The sequence below is a fragment of the Typopeltis vanoorti genome, chromosome 16, assembly GCF_054136105.1.
Source record: "Typopeltis vanoorti isolate ZY-2024b chromosome 16, IOZ_Tvanoo_1.0, whole genome shotgun sequence".
Taxonomy (NCBI): domain Eukaryota; kingdom Metazoa; phylum Arthropoda; class Arachnida; order Uropygi; family Thelyphonidae; genus Typopeltis; species Typopeltis vanoorti.
In genome coordinates, this window is record NC_143564.1 from 61807977 (window position 1) to 61831446 (window position 23470).

The following is a 23470-nucleotide window of genomic DNA, read 5'->3' on the forward strand; positions in this document are numbered from 1 at the left end:
AAAGATCCCTAGCAGACGATCTGATTGCGTTCGTACAGCAGAATTCCTCGCAAATCTGCAGGAACAGGTGTTGAAGAACCCTGGCATTGGAATTCGGGCTTTGTTCGTGGAGTTGCTAACTGTAGTCAAGCCCTGGATAACAAGGGTAGCCAATGGTAGGCCGTATGTATGGCAGCAGGATTCGGCCCCTTGCCACACCTCTGGGAAAAGTCAAAAATGGTTGTCTGAAAATTTCTACGACTTCACCAGTCCAAATGTTTGGCCTCCAAACTCCCCAGACCTTAACCCCATGGATTATTTTGTATGGGGCGCAGTTGAAAAAGACACCAATCGCACTTCCAGTAATACAAAAGCCCAGTTAATGGATAAAATTAAAACAGTTTTTGCGGCCCTTCCCAGGGAGACTGTAGCATCAGCTTGTTCGAGGTTCCGAAGCAGAATTGAAGCTGTGATCGATGCTAATGGTGGTTATTTTGAGTAAATCTTGTTGATAGTATTGTAATTAACTCTGCCTGTAATGTTTTTTTGTCAATTCATTAAATTTAATAGATACAAAGAAGATTTTCTTTTTCCTTACGAAACTGTCAAATTTATCCCGAACACCCTGTAGGATATTAGTGATTATTTGATCTACTAGGGTATAAAAACTTTCTTTTGCCTATAGGGGAATTTCAGAGGCGCAGTCTTTAATCAAATAAATATCTGGAGATCCCAGGCGAGAAAAAATATACTTAAGGTAGAACAATAAGAAAAGAAAATACAAAAAGAATATTAAGTTAAAGAAATATATATATGATAGTCCTTATAAGGACCGGCTTAAAGGGGTGAAGCAAGAATGCTTTTCATCTTCCCCATTATCTGTAGAGGACAGTATAGGGATAAGGTGTTATTGAGCTATTAAAGCTCTGATCATGGCAGGAGGGTAACAGCAATAGCTGAGCCTCAGTTAGAACTTCATTGGTTACGACATTGCCATCCATTACCCGCCAAGGGTATTCCAATCACCGCATCTGACGGTCACTTATACATATGATAAGAGATAAAGATATATATATATATATATTTAAATGATATATAAATAAATAAAAGGTGTTTATTAAATAGAGAAGATAACTTTAGTTTACAGAATGCTATCACTACTCTTTCCTTTCCTTGATCGTTATTGCCCAAATACAACATCCTATACTTATTATTTAGTAAGAGCTCACCTGTTTTTGTCTTTTTTTGTTTCAGTAATGCCAATTATTTCCACATGGTACTTTTCCAATTCTTCTGCAAGTTTGATTTTTTTTCTGTTATTGATGGTTCCTATGACATTGGGTTTATTTGTCTTCTTCTCTAGATGTTGAGTTGGAGTTTGTTCGAGTAGCTGACTGTTCACTGTTCACCCTGGTTCTTCCCTGTGGAAAAACAGTGGTTGCCTTGTTTAACTGGGTGACAGCCTCAGCTTGCATGAAATCTCATCATGGTGTACCATCATATGCATTTGTGGTTTAAGCCAACAGAGAGATGGCTAAGTCCCAAATTGCCAGCCTATCTTCGTTCATTCAGTATCCAGTGGATACCTACTTATCTGGTGCATCATGTGAAGGTGAGGATTGGACACAAGGTCAGAAGCCCCAGTTGGTTCTTCACATTTCTTAAAAGTGATGTGAAGGTCTCCTCCCAGTTATTTGGCTTTGACCCTTAAGTGACCCCAACATTTTATGCTTAAGTTACAACTAATATTTATATTTAGGCCACATTTAAGTGGCAGATGAGTTTCATTGCCCGGTTTGAGACTACTATCCTGCTTGTTACAGACTTGAAGTGTCTTGAAAATGTTCCATGTTTGGTCTTTCAATCAAAGTTTCTGGATTATCTAACTCTTAGTCCATCCATAGTACTAATATTAGATAGGTTTACAACCTTTCTGGGATAAGATTTACACACACACACACACACACACACACACACACACACACACACACACACACACACACACACACACACACACACACACACACACACACACACATATAACATATAGTAAAATAATGATAAAATAGTACTAATGGAATATTGCTTAAAGTTCTGATGTCCATTCCTTGAGTAGTGTTTTTTTCACATTTTTTGCATTACATAATTCAAATGTCAGGGAATTTTGAGAAGCCATATTGTACAAATTCTAAGGTGTACATTTAAGTGGCTGATTTTTGAATGTCTGTGGAATATTAATTGTTTATCTTGGTATATTGGTCGAGTGGTCAGCATATCTGCTCTCCAGCCAAAAGGCTGTGGGTTCGAATCCCACCATGGTAGCATGGATGTTTGTGATTGTCTGTGAAAATACTAGTAGTGGTGGTGGGCAGTAGATGGCATTGGTGTAGTTGTGGTTTTGTTGTAGTTGGTGGATTGAGTGGTGGAGACAGAGAGTTGTGCAGTGGGTGCCCTCCCTCGATGAGTCTGGACTCCCTGGAGGTGTCATATAATAATAATAATAATAATTTAATATGAGAAATGATTAAAATATCGAAGGTTGCAAATGTAGCATTTTCATTTTTATAGCCATAGGATGACAGAAATAGTTGAACTTTGGCAATCTCTAGTTGAAGCAACTGAAAGAAAAGGAGGGAAGCTTGCAGAAGCATCAGCTCAACAACAATTTAACCGTGGTTGTGAAGATATAGAAATTTGGCTTTCAGAGATTGAAGGCCAGCTCTTGTCTGAAGATTATGGAAAGGTAGTTACACATTCATCTCATTTCTATGTTATGTGAATTTTTTTAAAATCTTTGAAAAGACAGAGTAGTAATTTCAGATAATATTTATAATAATTCTGTTTATGTAATTCTGTATTGTAAACTATTTATTCCGTAAAATTAACTTTATTCTCACTTTGCTACTAACTAGCAGGTAAATTATTGAATGTTATTTCTGCTAACATACTGTATAGTGTTGGATATTGTGTTTTCAAAGAAGACAGAGAGAACTAGACTGGGATGTTGCTGATAATAGCAGAAGAATTGCAGCTGGCAAAAATAGTTTTAACAGAAGGAAGAGGTGAGAGAGAGAGAGTATTTGAAGTTATTTAGTGTGTGATAAAAGCCAGTAGGACAAAAGATATAATTGGTTGCTGCTTTAGGCCAGGGGACACAAAAAGAGATATGAATGATGTGCATTGGCAGTGGTAAATAAGCTCATTGAGCACAGCACTAATAATTATGAGGAACTTCAACTATGAGGACATAGATTAGAAGGAGGAAAAGGTATGGGCAGAGGAAGGAAATAGAATTTATGTGGTTACTGAGAGATAATTACCTAAAACAGCATGTGATTAAGTACCTGGAGTTTGAAAGTATTTAATCTGGTGATAGCATCAGTGAATTTTCACATAACCAAGGTACTCACTTTGATTGGAGAGAGTGATCATGCATTCTTAACCTTGGAAGTGTCCAAATATTTGGAATTTTCAATTAATAAGAGTTAGCTGGTGATTACAAGAAATGCGGTGGGCACTTGGAGCAGTTCTGTGTCATAAGAAACTACCAGGGAAGGATGTCACTGAATTTTGAAATTATCAAAATATTTAAGTAGGACAGTATTAGATTGCATATCTAGTCATCAGTGTCAAGAGGGTAAATCACATGGGTGTTAAATGGATAACTAGTATTATTAAACATTATTTGCAAAACAACAAAATGTTGTGATGATAATGATGAGGTTGTTATATAAGAATAAAGGTGATAAACAAGCATATGATCAACACAAAGCACCATCAAGAAGATTGACCAACATGCTAAGGGTAATGAGGAAGACAAAATCAGATTATGAGATGAAATTAACCAAGCAGGCCAAAAGAAATTTCCAAGAGTTTTTCCCCATGTGGTGAGAAAAATGAATAAATTATAGAAGGATAATTTTAATGAACAGTAGTAAGGAGGTGACAGGAGCAAAAGAAATAGTTGAACTGAGTAATCACTTTAGCAAGTGAGGTCAAGGTGGTGATGATTTAGTGATTGAAATGATAGAAATTGATAGGAGAATAGAGGTAGATAAGCTGGAGGTGTTTAAGATATTAAGAAATCTCAGCATGAAAATACCTATGGGAATGGATGAGATATCAGCCCCATGTTTTACAGGAAAGTGCAAGAAAAATAGCTTGCTGTGTGGCAAGTAAAATGAAGAATGTAGTTTCATTAAAGTTATTCTTTAATAATCGATCCAAAGATTTCACAAAACAAAGCAAAAATCAGGCTGAGATCATATTAGATCAAAAATAGTCATATTAGATAAAATAATAGCACAATTTAATTATTTATGTTGTATAATATTGTATCTAAAAGATAAAGATATAGTTTAAAAAAAATTTTAAAAATTCCGTGAAACAGTTACAAGGACACTGAATTAAAAAAAAAACAAGACAATAAATCCAACTTCAATTTTATAAAGTAATGCCAGCTTTATTATATGGTTCAGAAATATGGACTATTAAAAGAAAGACCAATGTAAAATACAGCAGCAGAAATAAGATTTTTAAGAGCAATCAAAGGAAGATGCATAAAATAAGACCATATAAAGAATGAAGACATTAGAAGAGAGTAGGTATCTGTAGTTTAAATGAAAATATCAAGAGATATAGAGAGAAGTGGAAAGAGCATTTATATAGGATGGAAAGATATTGGCTACCAAAAGAAGTGGATAAACATAGACCAAAAGGAAAAGGAGAGAGTAAGACCAGTTATAAGATGGAAAGACTAGTGAAGTTGGAACAGACAAATCCCTAATCTTTGATAAGAAGAAGAACTTGAATGAACACTGGTAGAGAGAGAGAGAGAGAGAGGTGATAGGACCACCCTTGATATAGACTGTTTAGTATATCAAGGGTGGTTAAGGTATTGGAAAAGTGTGAGCCAAATAAGACAGTGGTTGATGGATAGACATCAGAAAATAGTATATGGTAGAATTGTATTAAAGAGAATGCAGGTGACCATTATGTGCCGCAGGGATTTGTACTTGGACTGCTGCTGTTTAATTTGTACATTACTGATATTGGAAATGATTCGAGGGGAAATGCACATTGTTAGCTGATGATGCTATACTAGAATGAAGAGTAAGAGCTAATAAAGGTGATGTAGAGATTTTCAGAATAAATTAAATAGACTGGCAATGTTGGCAAAGGATAATGGCTGTTAATTCAGTATGTGTTAAAGTGTAATGTAATGCATTTTGGGATGAAAAGCTTACATGTTTCGTAATTCATTGATAGAAATGGACTGTAGGAAAATGAAGCTAGGGATTTGTGGAGTGATGGTGGGCAGGGAGTTGAAGTTTAGAGGGCATGTTGCAAAAAAAGGACAAAAAAAAACCCCTCTAAGAATCTCTTGGATGTTGAATGCATTGACAAGTAGAGTTAGGAAGGTTATTGTTCATCTTGAAGATTGATTTAGTCACTTGGGTTTCTGGAGATGTGGAGATATGGATAGAATTCAGAAGCAAGTGATCCAAATGGCGACTGGTTGTGTAATACTATCTGTGAAGGTAGATGGAAGACCATTACAAAGTTTAATTAAAAGCAGTAAGGAGAGGAATGTGATAGAAATGTATAATATACTCAAGATAATTTGTTTTATTTTAATAACAGATATGCTTAAAATGCAATTGCTTTTCTTTTTTATTTTTTAACATAAATAGGAGTTTTAAAAGCATTTAGAATAGTTTTTCTCTCATTCTAGGATCTAACAAGTGTTCAGAATCATTTGAAAAAACATGCTTTATTGGAAGCTGATGTAGCATCTCATCAGGTAGGGTAGCTGTTTTAAAAAGTAAAATTGTAATAATGATCGTTATTTTCATTACATTTATACCACATTATACAGAATGTGTGAGCATACATGTGTGCACACATATCCTGTACATACTGTGTGCTAATGAGTTTAAGAATTATTAAGCAGTAGAACTGTTTAATAATTTCTATCTATTTGATGCGAAGTTAAGTACTTACAGCCTACAGGCCTAGGAAAGGCATGTTTTCTTTAGGTACTGACTTAGCATTGATGATGATGTACTTTTCATAGAGATGAAATAATGGAATTGTTAATTAATGTTTAATTTCATTTTTTAGTGTTGTGTGTTATTTCCATGAAATCTACCTGATGAGTTCTAATCAACACACACGATTCTTATTCTTTTCATTAATTTTTTTCTCTAAACCTTCCTCACATAAAATGAAAATGTATGCAATGTGTGAGCTAGGTTCACATGAAAAAGTTTGATATTTGCTTTAATTGACTGCATGTTAATAGGTTGTTATGAGGATTAATGCTGGATAATGATCATTCTATTATGGCAGAATGATAGAGACTCGGATCTGCATGCTGATAAGTTAGGAATTATTAACAGTAGAACTATTATCTGTTTAACATAGTTTAGGTAAAGGTTTGTTTGTAACTTCTGAAAGGAACAGTAGCTCATAGGATGTATCTGATATTTGTAGAATATAAGGAAGTGTCTTCAGCTTGCAATGATACACACACACACACTTCAGTATTATTATGGTAGCTGGTAGCTTGCATTATAGGCTTGCAAATGGCTCTTCTTGATGAAAACTTCTATTAAAATGGAGATCAGATAGTGTTTATCAAGGAAAATGAGGCTTGAACTTGAACATGGCTTGGGATCCAAAATAGAATCCAGAGCTACTACGTTTGATCCCAAGAATCAAGGGAAACAAAGCTGTAGACACTGCAGCTAGGTCAGCTTGACCCTTACAATATGACTACCCCTCCCTTATCTTACAAGATTGCCTTCACCTTACTAGATCTGCTTGTGGCTTACACTTATTACACTCAGATCATAAGACAGAAACTGATATTTCAGTATCAAGCATCATAGAATAGAGAGACTAACAACTAACTGTATCATATTAAGCCTGAAGTTAAATTGTGTAATCTTTGCAAGGACCATAGAAGAAGTTGTTCTTGCTGATCCCAATATTCCATGATGGTCACCTTTCTGTTGAGGGATGATGGCATGTCTATGTGTGAGTACTGTGGTTCTGTGGCTTCAAGCATCCACCATATTTTAGTAGACTATACTCATTTCTTAAACCCATTCACACGAGGCATCTGTTTATGATGGAGAGGGTGATTTCTCACTGGGATCCAACGTCCTGCCACTGTGTTCCCATATGGTGTGACCCATGGACATCCAGAAAGGATGGTTGTAGTAGGATTGCATTAGTTGATCCCTGTTTTGGCAAGACAGGTGGTTATGGATGACCTGTTTCTGAACATTCAGCTAGTAGCTTGCAAGGATCAGTGGTTTTGCAGTGTCTCCTACCTCATGGTTCAGGGACAGGGCCAAAGGTTCCCTGCAGTGCTGTCATTTCCTCTGGGATAACCCCAACATTCCAGTTCATAGTACATTTATTACTTCCCAGATAGTGGGTGTCCATGCATGAGCTCTGTGCTAGATAGGGATCATCATTTGGTTCATCAGCAGAGATGCTGATGAACCAAAAAAAAAAAAATCCATTGAGCATCAATCCTTCATTCTGAAATTTAACAGGGCCTCACAAGGCTCCATTCAAATACAGATACTGTAGGTACATCATTTGATAACAGAAATAAAAAAAAAACAAACATCTGACATGTATATAAATGCACTACTGTTTTATATCATCCATGCAACAAGTGAAAAGCCAGTTGGAAAAATGTCAATGTCACCCTTTTTCATTCAAAATGGTTTAGAATGGATTATTGTAACACACAATAAAATACTCAACTATTCTAGAGGTGTGATATCTGAACTTATCTCTTCATATGAAATCCAAGGAGATCCCATTCTGATATTACACCTCTAGAATAGTTGAGTATTTTATTTTACGAACAGAGTTTAAAGAACAAGGGGCGACAGATATGAAGCACATCTTGATACATAGGGATGGTCACCTGGTTCAGACCAGGAATATCATTCTTACTTTTGATACATCCAAACCTCCAACATCAGTTAAAGCGGGATATTTCAACTATCCTGTTAGGTTGTACATCTCTAATTCACTCAGATGCCAGAAATATGAGCATGCTCAAACTGACTGTCATGGCTCCACCACCTGCCTAATGTGGTAGTAAAGAGCATAACAATAATAATAAATTTTGCTCTGCACAGAAACCTAAATGTGTCAATTGTGAGGTGGGGGGGAGAGGTGGAAGGATGAAATAGAAATACAAAAGATGAAAACAAAACATATGATGCAAAGAGGAAGCTAGCCACCACAACACCTATCCTGTAACCCTCTTATGCTGAAAAGGTCTAAGAAAATATCAAAAGCATATTTCTGTTCTATCATCCAATGATTTCATCATACCTGAATTTTATGATCTTGAGTGCTTCTCATGTGATCTATTATGTAATAGAAATCTTCAGAAATGAGACCTATTATGGTCTCATTTCTGAAGCAACTCCAAATCACTATTCAGTGAGAACCCATTTGTCAAGAAAATTATGACAAAGGTACCACTGAAAGAAAAACCACCCCACCCCTACAGAAAAAAAAAGGATATTTCTGATTCCACTGAAAGTAAACTAAACTCAGCAACTGATCCTAATAAAACAGATGATGTATTAAATATTTTTCCAGAGGACGAGATGGACACTGTCTGTCCATACTTCCCAAAATCAGTTGAAAAATACAAACTAGACAAAAGTGAGGCTCCGACTTCCTGATAATTGAACAAGTCTACAAACCAAAAGAATAGAAAAATTCTTACAGTGGAATGTCATGATTTCCACCAGAATATTTGTGATATCAAGGTTCTTCTGCAGAAACACAAACCAGTCTGTTTCTGTTTGCAAAAACATATTTAAAACCCAGGTCCTCACCTTAAGATATTTCACTGTTATCTGTAAGGACAGAACTGAAGATGGCCCTGCTCATAGACGTGGTAGCTGTTTACCTATCAGTGGGATTTCTTATTCCAGTATGTTCCATTTATTTACCACTGGGTTCTGGGTAAAATCAGATTGACATTGATAATCTCATATTGCAACTACCCCAGCTCCTACTTCTTACTGATGACTTTAATAGATACAATATTCTGTGAGGTAGTGCCAACACAAATGGATGAGGCCATATCATTGAGCACATTCTTGACAATAACAACCTCTTCCTTCTTAATAATGAAAACAATTCCTTCTTCCATATGTCTCCATTTTTATATTCTTCAGTAGCTCTTATAGTCTGGTCTGATGTCATTCTTCTGCTTTTGTGGTATGTTAATGAGAACACATGTGAAAGCAGTCATTTTCCTGTGATTTATACTATATCCTCACTGGTTGACTGGTTGACTGGAATATTTTTTGCCTGTCATCTTGCAAAATTTGATACCAAAAACTGCCAGCCAAACACCTATGAGGCAGTGAGGTATGTCACAGATTGTATTATCCAGGCAATACAAACTGCATTTCCAAGAATATCATCTTAATTTCCATTCTATCCAAAGCCATGGTTGAATCCATAGTGTCAAGCATCCAAAAATATTTAGACAGAGTATGAGGTATATTTCACAGATACCCTGCCACATCAAATCTCATAGCTTTTAAATATGCCTGGGCCAAAGTATGATATGTCAGATGTCAGTGAAAAACAGACGTATATACTTTTCAATTACACAGCCAGTGCAAAAGTTGTATGAGATAAGATCTGAAAAATGAAGGGTAGATATAGAACACACCACTTGTCTACCTTGGAACATAATGTATATGTAGTTGCTAAACCCAAAACAGTTGCAGACACTTTAGGGAAAAGTTTTGCTAAAAATCAACAACAACAACTTCCTATCTTCCTGAATTTTTGATATTGAAAGAACAAGAGAAACACAGCTCAACTTTTCTACAAATGGGCAAGAGCTATACAATCAGCCATTTGTTAAAGAGGAATTAAAAAGAGCTCTTTAACTCTTGCATGGCAGTGTGGCTGACCATGGACATCTGTTGATGATAAAACATCTTTTATTATCTTCCCTGGATCTCTTTCTCTTACTGTGCAGCAGAATATTTACCAAAGAGAAGCTTTTTTTAGATTCATGGCATAACATAATTGTCACTGTCATCCAGAAACCAGAAAAGATCCAACACAAGGAACCAATTACTGACCTATTGCTCTGACTGTCTTTGTAAGATATTGGAGAAATGGTAAATTCTCTGGTATTCAAAAAGCAACAATCTTCTCTCCAACATATCATGTGGCTTTCATAGACATTGTTTAATGTTGGATCATTAGATCCTTTTAGAAGTATGTATAAGAAGTCCATTCCTGAAACTAGAACAACATCAAGTTTCAGCATTGTTTTATATGGAAAAATCTTATGGCACAGCCTGAAGATATGGCATATTAAAAGACCTCCATAATTTAGGTCTCAGGGAGTATCTTCCTATTTTTAATGAACATTTTTTCCCAGCTGAATCTTCCAAGTCTGAGTGGGAAGCACATTATCCCAGCCATTTTGCCAAGAAGAAGGTATTCCCAGAGCCTGTCTTAAGTGTGACACTTTGTTGTCAAAGTAAACTCCGTCACTGAACAACTTCTTTCCACAGTAAGCAATGTACTCTATATGTTCATGATGTCACAGTTTATTATTATTACCTGACACCTCCAGGTAGTCCAAAGACTCATAGAGGGAGGGCATCTACTCTACAACTCTATCTCCACTAGCCACAATCCACCAACTACAATGAACCACAATTACACCAATGCCATCTGCTGCCCACCACTACCACTAGTATTTTCACAATCATAAACAAATAATGGGAAGACATTATTCTTAGGTGTAAGATGTAGACCATTGCTTGCCTCTTGAGTAGAATGATGTAAGTGTTGTTGAAATTTCTACTGCTGCCTCTATTTTCCCTTTTTTGTGGGGATTTTCCTTAGTACTATTAACTGATTGTCTAGAGGCAGAATGTCCTTAATCAACACAGATGCTTCTACCAGTCGCTGGATGGTACCACCAAGACTTTCAGCTGCAGTTTCATGTGGACAGTTGTTTATTTTATGCAGTGTGCTTTGACATTTTTTGCAGGGCATGGTGCACTGACTAGTGATATGCCCTGTACTGTTGCAATTAAAACATTTTGCTTTTTCACAATTTGTGCCAATGTGGTTAGTTGACCCACAATTCAAACACTGCCTTTTCACGCCAGGTTAGTTCAACATAACTCTGACCCCTTCCATGTTAAGCAGATTAATAATTGATGTTTTCATATCTATGAGAATAGTCATCTCTCCATATTTCCACTTTAAATACTCAAAACTTCCTCTTCGTATTTCTTTAATCATACTGTATTTAGAGAGAGTTTTAACAATGATGTCATCTGTAAACTCAAGTGGAAATCTTTCAATCTTTATAGTATGTACTGAACTTCTAATTAATTGGTTCTTAAAATGGAAACCCTCTAATACAGTGTTTCTCAACGTTTTTTTGGATTGCCCCACCTCATCATCTCAAAGATTTTGATGCCCCCCCCCCCCCCCAACATACTTGTCAGCCAAGTTCTGAAAAAGTATAATATAAATATGTGCATGTACATTTTCTAATTGCCTCCCAAAATATTAAAATCCCCCCCCCCCATGGGGCATATGCCCCACATTGAGAAACACTGCTCTAATAGCTCATTTCTAGTTTCAGTATTGCTAGTTAGAACTTGGAACCTACCTCCTTTAAAGGAGGTAAAATAAATCTACTTTGTCCATAAGGACTTTAGCCACCTACCTGGATTCACATTCTTTCTTAATTTTGAAATCAATAGTTTGCTCTCTTGTGATGAATGATCTCATTTTAAAATCTATAAGCTCTGCATTGTAAAGATACCATTACAATAGCTCTGTTCTCTGTTTCTTATGAGACAATAGAAATTTAACTGCTTAGAGCTTTAATTTAACTGCTTAGAGCTTTAATTTAACTGCTTAGAGCTTTAATTGCTAGTGATCTGCATACATGTATGCAGATCACTAGCAATCCTGCATCGGGAAACTGCTTGCAAAAATAGGGGAAAATAGGAAGCCATAATTCCATGCTAATCGTTAAAACTACACCATCATCACCAGCATAAAAGTTAGTATTAAAAGCATTGAAGTTAGTATTAAAGTTAAACAGTATGTTAGTAAATGCAAACAGAAAGAAAGTACTTATTTATATGGATGCACATGCTTTGATGTTGATCACTCTGCGTGGTAATCCATGGTTGGTTCTTTTCAGAGATGATGATCAGCCTGTATTTTCACCCACTACAGGGTGAAGGTATCTCCCATTGTAGGAGAGACCATGCAGAAACCTTAAGAGAGCTAAAAACTCTCATCCAGTACTAAAGCAATCAAATGTCAGAGAGTTCACTTATTTTCCATAAGTGAATTCTCGGTTGGTGCGTAATAATAAAGAAAGAGCCATATGGCTTCCTTTTATATATGTAAATTATATATAAATATGATATTAAAGATCCAGTATTATTTCAAAGCTAAATGTATGTAGAAATACAACTTTGACATTTGATTGCTTTAGTACCTGAATGAGAGTTTTTGCTCTCTTAAGGTTTTTTTTTTTGATCTTTGAAGAGAACCAACCAGTTTGAAACAGCTGCTAGGCTAATGAAACCTTGATCAGATGCATTAATAAAAGGCAAATATATGGATTCTTTGGCAGTAGCATTCTTTTAAGTAGTGCAAGCTAACTTAACTCTGATGCCAAGGATTGTATTCCCATAAGATCTCTTGTGAAATTTGTGAAACGTTTTTAGTTTCTACATACATTCAGCTTTGAAATGTTAGATCTTTAATTTCCACTATTTCTATATTATTTATGTTGCTGAAATGATGCTGTATGGCTCTTTCTTTAGTAATTGTTCTTCTTTGGTGCATCAATCCGAATATTGATTAGTTATAGCAGCACATCATAACATCCTGTCTTGTGACCTCCTTTTTATCTCTTCATAACTCTTAGCTCCAGTTAGCAGCATTATGTTATTTATATATGAAATTCTTGGTCTGCCTCGTGGCCTCTTTCCTTCTACAGTCCCCTCCATTATTTCTGTAATAAGTCGCCCATGCCTCAGATGGTGTCCAATTAGGCTTTTTCTTCTCTTATTGATGTGATTCATTAGTGACCACTCTTCATGAACTGCGAGGGCGGTCTGAAAAGTTCTCAGCCTCGACGATAGATGGCAATACTATCAGCAAAATTTTTTTTTTCTAAGTTCGTATATCTGTCATAAGTGTCCATGTGAAATTGCAAGTCATTCTATTAAGTAGTTTATTTTATACAGCTGTCTGAAGCAAAAGTGTTGTCTGTATCCCTTGAAACGAAATGGATAAAATTGAGTATTGTGCGGTTATAAAATTCTTTATAAAAGAAGGTTAACAACAAAAGAAATTCATTTGAAGTTCATAAAAGTTTATGGGCACTCTTCTCCTTCGTTTTAGACAATTAAGAAATGGGCTGCTGAGTTTAAACGTGGCCGTACCAGCCTTGAAGATGGTATTCGTGAAGGACGTCTAAAAAGTGTAACAACATCAAAAATCATTAATCAAGTGCACGATTTGGTATTGGATGACTGGCGAGTCAAAGTGCATGAAATTGCTGAGACTATAGACATTTCAAAAGAACGTATAGGATATATTTTGCATGAAGAATTGAATATGAAAAAGCTTTGTGCAAGATGGGTGCCACGCTTGCTCACAGCAGATCAAAAACGCACTCGCATGAAAATTTCTGAACAGTGCTTGGAGCATTTTAACAAGAATAAAACTGATTTTGTGCATCGATTTATTACTGTGGATGAGACTCCGATTCACCATTGTATGCCAGAATTCAAACAACATCAAAACAGTGGACAGAAGCAGGTTGTTCAGCACCAAAGAAGACAAAGTCAGTTCCATTAGCAGGAAAGGCCATGGCATCGGTACTTTAGGATGCTAAAGACATTTTGTTTGTTAATTATCTTGAAAAGGATAAAACAATAACCTGGGAATATTATTCTGATTTTTGAACCAGACTGGATGAAAAAATTTGTGAGAAAACACCTGGTTTGCAGAAGAAAAAAATAATCTTTCATCAGGACGATGCACCTGCCCACAAAAGTGTTTTGGCAATGGGAAAATTAAGGGATCTGCATTATGAATTGTTGGAACATCCACCCTGTTCCCAAATTTGACTCCCTCTGACTTCTATCTCTTCCCAAAACTAAAACTTTTCTTCACTGCTCAGTGTTTTTCTTTGTATCAAGAGGTGATTGCAGCTGTAGAGGAGTATTTTGCAGATCTTACTGAGAACAACTACAGGGACGGGATAATGGCGCAGGATCATCGCTGGAATTAAAGTATTTGTCTTAAGGGAGATTATGTTGAAAAATAAAAATAATTTTGAAATTATAAATTTGATTTTTCATTGTTAGGCCAAGAACTTTTCAGACCATCCTCATATATTTACAACTTCATTCCTTTTTCTTTCTGTCCATCAAATTTTCATCATTTTTTCCAGCACAAAGTTCAAATGCCTCTAACTTTTTGATGTCTTGTTTTTTTGGCGTCCAGGCCTCAGAACCATATAATGCAATGCTCTATATGTATGTTTTCACTAGCCTTTTTTTGAGCTGGGTGCTAAGTCCTTTACTGGTAAAAATGTTTCTTCTGTTGTAGAATGCTTTTTTGGCCAAGATTATTCGTGCTTTAATATCTGATTGGTTTCTTCCATCTTCCGTGATAAGACTTCCAAGATATTTTAAAGAGGATACCTGTTGTATTAGGTTATTATTTATTTCCAGGTTTATTTTCATTGGATTTGCTTTACTTGTAATTAATAGTTTGTTTTCTTGTAATTAATTTTTAGGCTGTACTGTGTGAAAATTTATTCCATCTTTGTCGGGGTGGATTTCAGTTTGTTTTCGTTATCAGCTCTAACTGCTATATCATCTGCAAACCATAGCCAGTTAATATCAATTTCATTTATCTTAATTCCTGTTTCTATTAGTTCTTTCAATTTATGTATTGCATCTTCAATGTAGAGATTAAACAGTATGGGTGAAAGAGAGCACCCCTGCTTACACCTCTGTATATTCTTGCTATTGCAGTTTTTGTTTTATTGCTGGGTGTTTCTATTAGGGCTTCTTGGTGCTTGTAAAGATTAAATATGAGCCTTGTATCTCTCCAATCTACCTTTATTGTTTTTAGGAGGTGAAACATTTGGTTCCAGTCAGTACTATCAAAGGCTTTCTCAAAGTCAAGAAAGATTATCAGAATATTTTGATTCTTCCCAAGTCTTCTTCCGATAACTGTTCTTAGAGCTAGGATTGCTTCTCTTGTCCCCTGCTGTTTCCTGAATCCAAACTGGTCATTGCCAATATACTCTTCAGCCTTCCTTGTTAGTCTTTTTTGTATAATTTTTAGTATTTTTCAAAGCATGTCATGTGATATTAAGATTATTGTTTGATGATTTTCACACTTGTTTGCATTATCCACTTTAGGAATGGGTATGATAGAGCATTGTTTAAAGTCTTTGGGAATGATCTCTGTTTCATATACATCCTTTATGATCTAGAAAAGGTATGGCTTGTTATGTTTCCTGAATATTTTATTAATTCTGAGGGAATGTTATCAATGCCTGGTGCCTTTTTGGCTGGCAATTCATTTAGTGTCCATTCAAATTCATCCTTTAATATAGTTGGACCAATTTCTTCTACATCAAGTCTTGTTTCATCTTCTATAGCCTTGGTGTCTAGATCTTTTCCACTATATAGATCTTCTAAGTACTCTTTCCATCTTTCCAAACTTTCTTCCTTATCTATAAGTATGTTCCACTGTTTATTTTTGATAATTGTACTTCTTGTCTTGTTTTGCTGGCTTATTCCTTTTATAATGTTATAAGCTTTATCGATTCTCCCTGTCTTTGTTAGATCTTCTATTTCTTTACATTTCTCTGTATACCACTGTTCTTTTGCTTCTTTACACTAACTATTTATCATATTTTTTATATGTTTATATTTGTCTTTGCTTTCTTCATTTATGGAAGTTTTGTATTTTCTTCTTTCATCGGTTAGATCTAGAATGTCCTGGGTGATCCATGGCTTTTTTATTTGCTTGTTCCTTAATCCTATGCAATCATTGGCAGCCTTGATGATTGTATCCTTCAAGTGAATCCATTTTTTTCTCTATGCTTTTCTTTTCCTTCTCTCCAGTTTTAATGCTTTCATCAGTTTGCTGTTTATAGTTTCTGTAGTTTTCCTCTGTTTTCAGGTTATTTATGTTCCATTGGGGCTTTTTCCTAGGTTGTGACAGCTTTTTATATTTCAGATTGCATTTCAATAAAACCAAATTGTGGTCACTGTCAACATCAGCTCCTGGATAACTTTTGCATGATTTTACTTGATTTTTAAATCTATTTCTTGTCATAATATATAATCTATTTGGTACCTTCCTATGTCCCCTGGCATTTTCCAAGTATGTCTTCTTCTTTTTGGTACCTCATACCAGGTATTAGTAATGATCAGATTGAATTGGTGGCAGAACTGCAAATGTCTGTTTCCTCTTTCATTTCAGCATCCCAGTCCATACTTCCCCATCTCTTTACCATCTTTGCCTTCACCAATGATTGCATTCCAATCACCCATGAAAACAAGATTATCTTCCTTTTTGGTGAGTTTGATTAGATTCTCAATATCTACATATACTCTCTCAACTTCATCATCACTGTGGTCGCTAGTAGGCATGTAAGCTTGTATTATTATAATATTTGTTGGTTTTGCTTCTAGTTTTACCGTTATCGGTCTGCTACTACATTTTACTGAGTTGATTACTCTTCTTCCCCATTCCTTATTGAGAACCACTGCGACTCCATTTTTTGTCGTCTCATCACCTGAATACACGATTCTGTAATCACCACTCCAAAAGTCTCCAGTTCCATTCCATCTCATTTCACTAATTCCCAATATGGCTATTTTTAATCTATCCATTTCTCTCTTCAAATTTTCCAATTTTCCAGTTTGTAGGAGGGTTCTCACATTCCATGTCTCAATGAACGTACAAGGATTTTGCTGGTTTATGACCTGGTAAGCTTTGCTTCTTCCCCTGCTGTGCACAAGTATTGAGCCATTATGCGCTTTACTATCTTTTAGTAATGTCCATCCATACTGCTATCTTACTAGGGAAAAATAGAAGGTGGTATCCCGTTGCCTTCTTTGTCCAGCAGTACCTTCTAAAGAGGCTCAGTGTGTTAGCCATTTCTCATTCTTCATGATTGTCCGCCTACCTCAGTATCCTTTAAACCATTGTCACTTATGGTGATTTTCTGCTGGATGAAATCTGGATGAAAGTTGTTGCTGCCCCAACTTACAGCCTGCTGGGACTTATTGAATGGCAGTTACATCTGCTATGCCGCATCCCCATCAGTGGAAATGTGTGGCTTTTTATAGAGATATCCATGCCACTGTCTATCTTACCACTTCCTGTTTGTAAATGCCATTCAATTGTCCATGACTGCTTATTCATAGGTCATCATCATCAAATTCCTGCCATGTACCCTCAAGGGGTGTACAGGATATGATAGTACTACATGAAAAATTTACATCATTACTAACTTCCTATCTACAATTTTCCTCCAAATCAGTCTGTTACTTGTCAAGACTCCAACATTATCAGATCTAATATTTCTATTGTCTAAGGCAGTGGTCTCCAAAGTGTGGAACGCGTACCCCCTGGGGTATGCGAGTCAATACGTGGGGGTACGTCAAAAAAAGTTTTATATTGATAGGAAAAAAATTAAGTAAATAATTAAAGATAAAGAATATTACTTTCTTTCATCATTTAAACATATATCTAATATAGACAAAGACGTTATAAAGATCCTGTAAACTTAAATTTGCGAGTAGCGCACATTGGGTGACTTTGCACACATAATCGTCTGTGGCAAAGCTGTCATGTTTTTTAAAACTAGGGAGTAAATCTCTTACTTCTTATCATTGCCATTGTTTGTAGAGGATCCTAGTGTTGACAAGCCAAACTAGAGAAGGAAAATTGCTTAGTTATCCTGCTATCTACAGATGACAGTCAAATAATTAATACAACTGTGGAATTAATCCACAGTTGTATTAATTATTTGACTATTAGTAGTAAGTTTAACGATTTTTTAGTATATATTGTTTCTGTGCAATTCAAATGCCTTTTTGTGCTTACTTTTATTTACACTAGAAATAGTGAATTAATATTATCAAAATTGCTTACATTTTTTAAAAGTGTTTGATATTATCAATAGTAAATGAATTATATTTAAATTTTACAAATTAACCATCGCAAAATGGATAAATGGTTTAAAAAATTTCCTCCAAAGAAACCGCGAATTGAAGATAATTATGATAGTACTTCTACATCAGATGAACAACAAGGAAAAGATAGGATTGATTCTTCTATGCAAACAAGTTCGTTATCAGTCAAATTAAGTGATAAAAACATTAATCTGAAACTTAACAAAACCTTGCCCAAGAAAGTTCGAATTTATCAAGAAGACTACTTGAAATGGGGATTTACATCGACGATAGTCAACAATGAACCTCGTCCTACATGTGTATTGCGTCATGAGATGCTATGTAATGGAAGTATGAAACCATCATTATTAGTAAGACACTTAAAAACTAAAAATCCTGAACATGAACACAAATCTTTACATTTCTTTGAACGATGTTTGAAGACATGTAATTTTCAATCCAACAACTTAAAAAAATTCACTAAAATTAACGATAAATGCAACCTCAAATATCTCTTGAGGTTGCATTCTTAATTGCAAAAGACCAAAAGCCACATACCATTGGGGAAACACTTGTACTCCCAACCATAAAAATGTTAGAAATAATCCATGGAAAAGAATATGCAGATAAACTTAAATGTATTCCCTTATCAGCAAATACTATTGGTAGACCTATAGAAATCATTGCAGATAATTTAAAGAAGCAGCTATTAAAACAAATGACTCAATGTGGGAAATTTGCTATACCTTGATGAAAGCACAGATATTGCCAACATGTTTCAGTTATTGGTATTTACCAGATATTATTTTAATAATGAATTACACGAAGAACTACTTTTTTGTGAGGCAATTCAGAAAAGATGTACAGGGGAAGATATCTTCTCAACAGTAAATAACTTCTTTGTTAAAAACAATATTTTATGGAAAAACTGTTTAAGTATAACTAGCGATGGAACAGCTACTTCAATTGGTACAAAGAAAGGATTCAAAGGAAAAGTAATCGAAATAGCGCCACATGTCAAATTCATTCATTGTATTATCCACAGGTAAGCTATTGCGGCAAAAAAAAAAAAAATGCATCCTGATATACACAAAATACTGCAGGATGTTATCAATATAGTTAATTTTATAAAAACGAGGCCTTTGAATAGTAAAATATTTACAGTACTATGTCAAGTGATGGGCAGTATCCACGAAAATCTTCTATACCACACGGAGGTTCGTTGGTTATCTCAAGGAAAAGTGCTTAAGAGAGAGTTGTAGAACTAAAAGATGAGTTACGCATTTTCCTACTGGATAAAGATCAGAAATTTGCAGATCTTTTCAATCACGAGAAGTGGTTATTAATAGTATGCTACCTAGCTGATATTTTTGAAAAAGTAAACATGCTTAATTTATCTCTTCAAGGAAAAGGTAACATTTTAACAATGAATGAGAAAATAACTGCATTTCGAAAGAAAATGGTGCTGTGGAGATTTGAAAAGGGATGTTTTTTCCATCTTTATCTGATTTCGTTACAGAAAATAAATATAAATGTAAAACAAACAAAAAGTCTAATATCTGCACATTTAAAAAGTTTAGAGACATATTTTTGTAACTTATTCACAGATCTTCCTGACAAAGAATTTCAATGGATTTTATACCCATTTGCAGAAAATGTAAAAATTGACCACCTTACAATTATTTTTCAAGAGCAATTAATTGACATTAGATAACACAACTTTGAAAAACAAATTTCAACAGAAATCTCTTCACAATTGGTGGATGGGACCGAAGTCCGAGTATAGCAATTTAGTAAACACAGCAAATGATGCACTCCTACCATTTGGTTCTACTTATTTATGTGAGGTATCATTTTCTGTAATGACAGGTATTAAAACCAAATAGCGAAATAAATTAAACTTGGAACCAGACTTTCGTATCGCAGTATCAGAAGCCATCAAACCAGAATTTCAAGAAATTATGAAAGAAATGCAAGGCCATTGTTCACGTTAAATATTATAATAAATATGTTTGTAAGCTGTTAATAATAAAAATAATGTGTGAAAATATCTAGCGCTTTTAATTATTATATGATGATACAAGGCATATCTCCTCTTTATTTATAATACTTATTACAATAGATTTTTGCTCAATCAATTGGCGGTACGTGCTATTTATTTTTTCTGTCTTGCGGGTACGTGATCAAAAAAGTTTGGAGACCATTGGTCTAAGGCATTTTGTAGCGTATCAATCCACCTATATCTTGGTCTTCCTCTAGGTCGTTTTCCTGCCAACCTGGCAGAGAACACTTCTTTTGCTAATCTTTCTCACCAATTCTGTTTAAGTGACCACACCACCTGAGATTAGTTCTGCTAACGCATTCCTGCATGCTGACAATGTCAAGTTCTTTCCCAATATACTCGTTTTTAATATAATATTGCAATTGATGCCATCTGTTCACGCCTCTAATCTTTCTCAACACTGTCATATCTGTGGTTTCTAGTCTTTGGTCAAGTGTTTTACTTCTAGCCCAGCTTTCAGATCCCTAAGTTAAAACTGGTTTGAACACTATCTTGTATACAGATAATTTAGTGTTGCGACTAATTTCTCTCTTATTCCATATGAATTTATTCAGTTGACTTTCTACCATACCAGCTTTATTGATTCTGTTGTCTATTTCCATATTTAATTTACCATCTTCACTAAAAATCGTGCCTAAGTAGCTGAAATGTTTTACTTGTTCCACAGGTTCTCCGTTCACAACGCAGTTGACATTTTCAACGATTTTGCCTATTTTCATTGTCTTTGTCTTTTTATTGCTGACCTTCAGACCATATCTATTACAACAGTTATTCAATTTAGTCAGGGAATCTTGCAGACTTGTAGTGGATTTATTTAGAAGTATGACATCATCCTCATAAAGCAAAAAGCTGACATTAACATCTCCAATTTTGATATCAGGTTTAATACCACTTTCCTTCATAATGTGATCCATATAGATAATGAATAACTGAGGCGATAATGTACATCCTTGTCTTACACTAGATTTAACATTAAACTATCTTCCTGTACTTCCTTCACTTCTAACTGCTGACTTACAACTCAAATAAAGACTAAATATTGCTTGATATGATGCCCCATTGACATCATATAACTGTAGCGTTTTTTCTCAAAATTTCTTCAAAATTTCTCAAAATATTTTTGTATGTCTGACAATCATTTCCTGTTCTGCTATTTAGATCCCCAACAAGGACCAACTTTTCCTTTTTCATTGTTTCAGTAGCTTTCTCTAAAGCCTCAAAAAAATTCCTCCACTTCTACCCTAGTAGAACCTTCTGTGGGACCATAGGCACAAATAAGTCTCATTGTCCAGTTCTCCATTCCCATATTTGCCCACATCACTCTATTTGAGACTGCCTACCATTCAAGAAGATTAGCCTCATATTCAGTGTTGAATACTATAGCTACTCCTTCTTTTCCTTGATTGTCATTTCCTGAATATAACATTTTGTATTTATTGCTCAGAAAGATCTCACCAGTTTTTGTCTTATTCATAGGTTTCCCTGTTTATTCAGCTAACCTCTGTATCCAGAGGCCATTCCTATCTGCAACCTGGGGACCCGCTTGGCAGCATGTGACCCATGTCCCAAGTCTTTAGTGATTAGAAGCAGAATTTTTCCATTCATCCATCCATCCATCTTTCTCCTCATTTGATGAAATAAAGTCTTCACTTCCAGTCTTTTAATCAGTTGCAGTACCAAAACTTTACTGTTGCTGAGCTTTGGTGGATCACTCAGCCTTTCTTACAAGATCTAATTGATCTATTTTTATTTACCAAATATATGCCATCTTGTCTTCACCATTCAAGAATAGTGTTTATTCCAAAGAAGGAAGATGGATTTATACTCTCTACCATCCAGTTACAGTTGCTCTTGTTTACCACATTTTTTTCATAAAGTTGTAAGTGAATATCTTCAATCATACATCCAGCATAGTTTTTAGAGAGCTTTCATCCCTACTGATGGTTATGCTAAAAATATCTTCATTCTCTTCTCTTTTCTGTTTGAATCCTGATGCCAACTTTGGTAGTTTCTTTTTGTAAAAAGAAGCCATTCAGTAAATATTTTTGAACTATACTACCTAAAAAATACATATAGGTCAATTTGGTGAAGAAGTCTTATAGTCCTGTCCAATACATCCTTTACATATGAAATGGAAATTTTAGAAACTTCTTCTAGAGGAGGATTTGGGTGTGGGCCATAATTATTAATAATTTTATTAATTTTGAATTATATCCATTGGAGACAAAAGTAGGAGAGAAAATGGGAAGTATAGACAGGGCACTTTCAAAGAAAGAAGCTACAGCTGAGAAGTGAGAAGAAAATTTCAGAAATGAAGGGAAAGAGAAAATGAAAAGAATGTTAACCACTTTGATATCTTTGTCATCTGAAAGTGAGTGAAATGATTCTTGTAATGAACAATTCAGACTATCACCTTCAGGATCACACTTGAAATGTAGAAGAAAAATGATTGTTGATTTAGTAGCTAGCCTTGACGTTACCAAACTTAGTGATTTGAAAGCTGTAATGGTACTAATCCTGTCAGTTAAGAACCCAGGCCACAATCTTGTGGAATACAATGTCAGTCTCTCCTTCATTCACCGACTACTTTTTATAAATTCTTTAATGCAGAATTTAAAGCCGATGTGCTTTTAACCATTCACTGGAATGATAAAATACTAGAGGATATTTTGACAAAAGAAACTTGGTTGTCTGCCTCCTGATTCTCATTTCTGCTGGAGGAGTTGATCAACTGCTTGGTGTTCCAAACTCCTGACTGGAATAGAAGAACAGATAGCATGAGCAGTTTTTGATGTAGCAGTTGAATAGGATATCTGTGACAAGGTTAAATGCATGTGCTTCAACACTACTTCTGCAAACACTGAGCTGATAAATGGGCTTCCTCCATTTTGAATGAAATCTGGACAAAGACCTGTTGTGGTTGCTTTGCCATCACCATATTCTTGAAATAGTTCTGGAATTCATAGTGCTGTTCTCAGTTGGACCTTCTACAGACTCAGAAATACTTCTGTTCAAGAGTTTCAAAAATCTTGGACAGCCTTGGACCATTCCAACTTTTAAACTAGTGTGATGAATGAAAAGTCACTGACATTGCCAGCAAGATTATTACCTTCACTGAGAACATAAATTTACTGGGCGTAATATT

At 35.2% G+C, this 23470-nt stretch overlaps 1 protein-coding gene across 1 annotated transcript in view; it reads left to right on the forward strand.

Moving 5' to 3' along the window:
- The window catches only part of alpha-Spec (alpha spectrin), a 509808-nt gene that overhangs the window by 182027 nt on the left and 304311 nt on the right, over positions 1–23470 (forward strand). Inside the window, exons 17-18 of the mRNA XM_090406229.1 lie at positions 2548–2722; positions 5714–5782. Coding sequence (XP_090262355.1) covers positions 2548–2722; positions 5714–5782 — 244 coding nt within the window. The remainder of the gene's footprint in view (positions 1–2547; positions 2723–5713; positions 5783–23470) is intronic.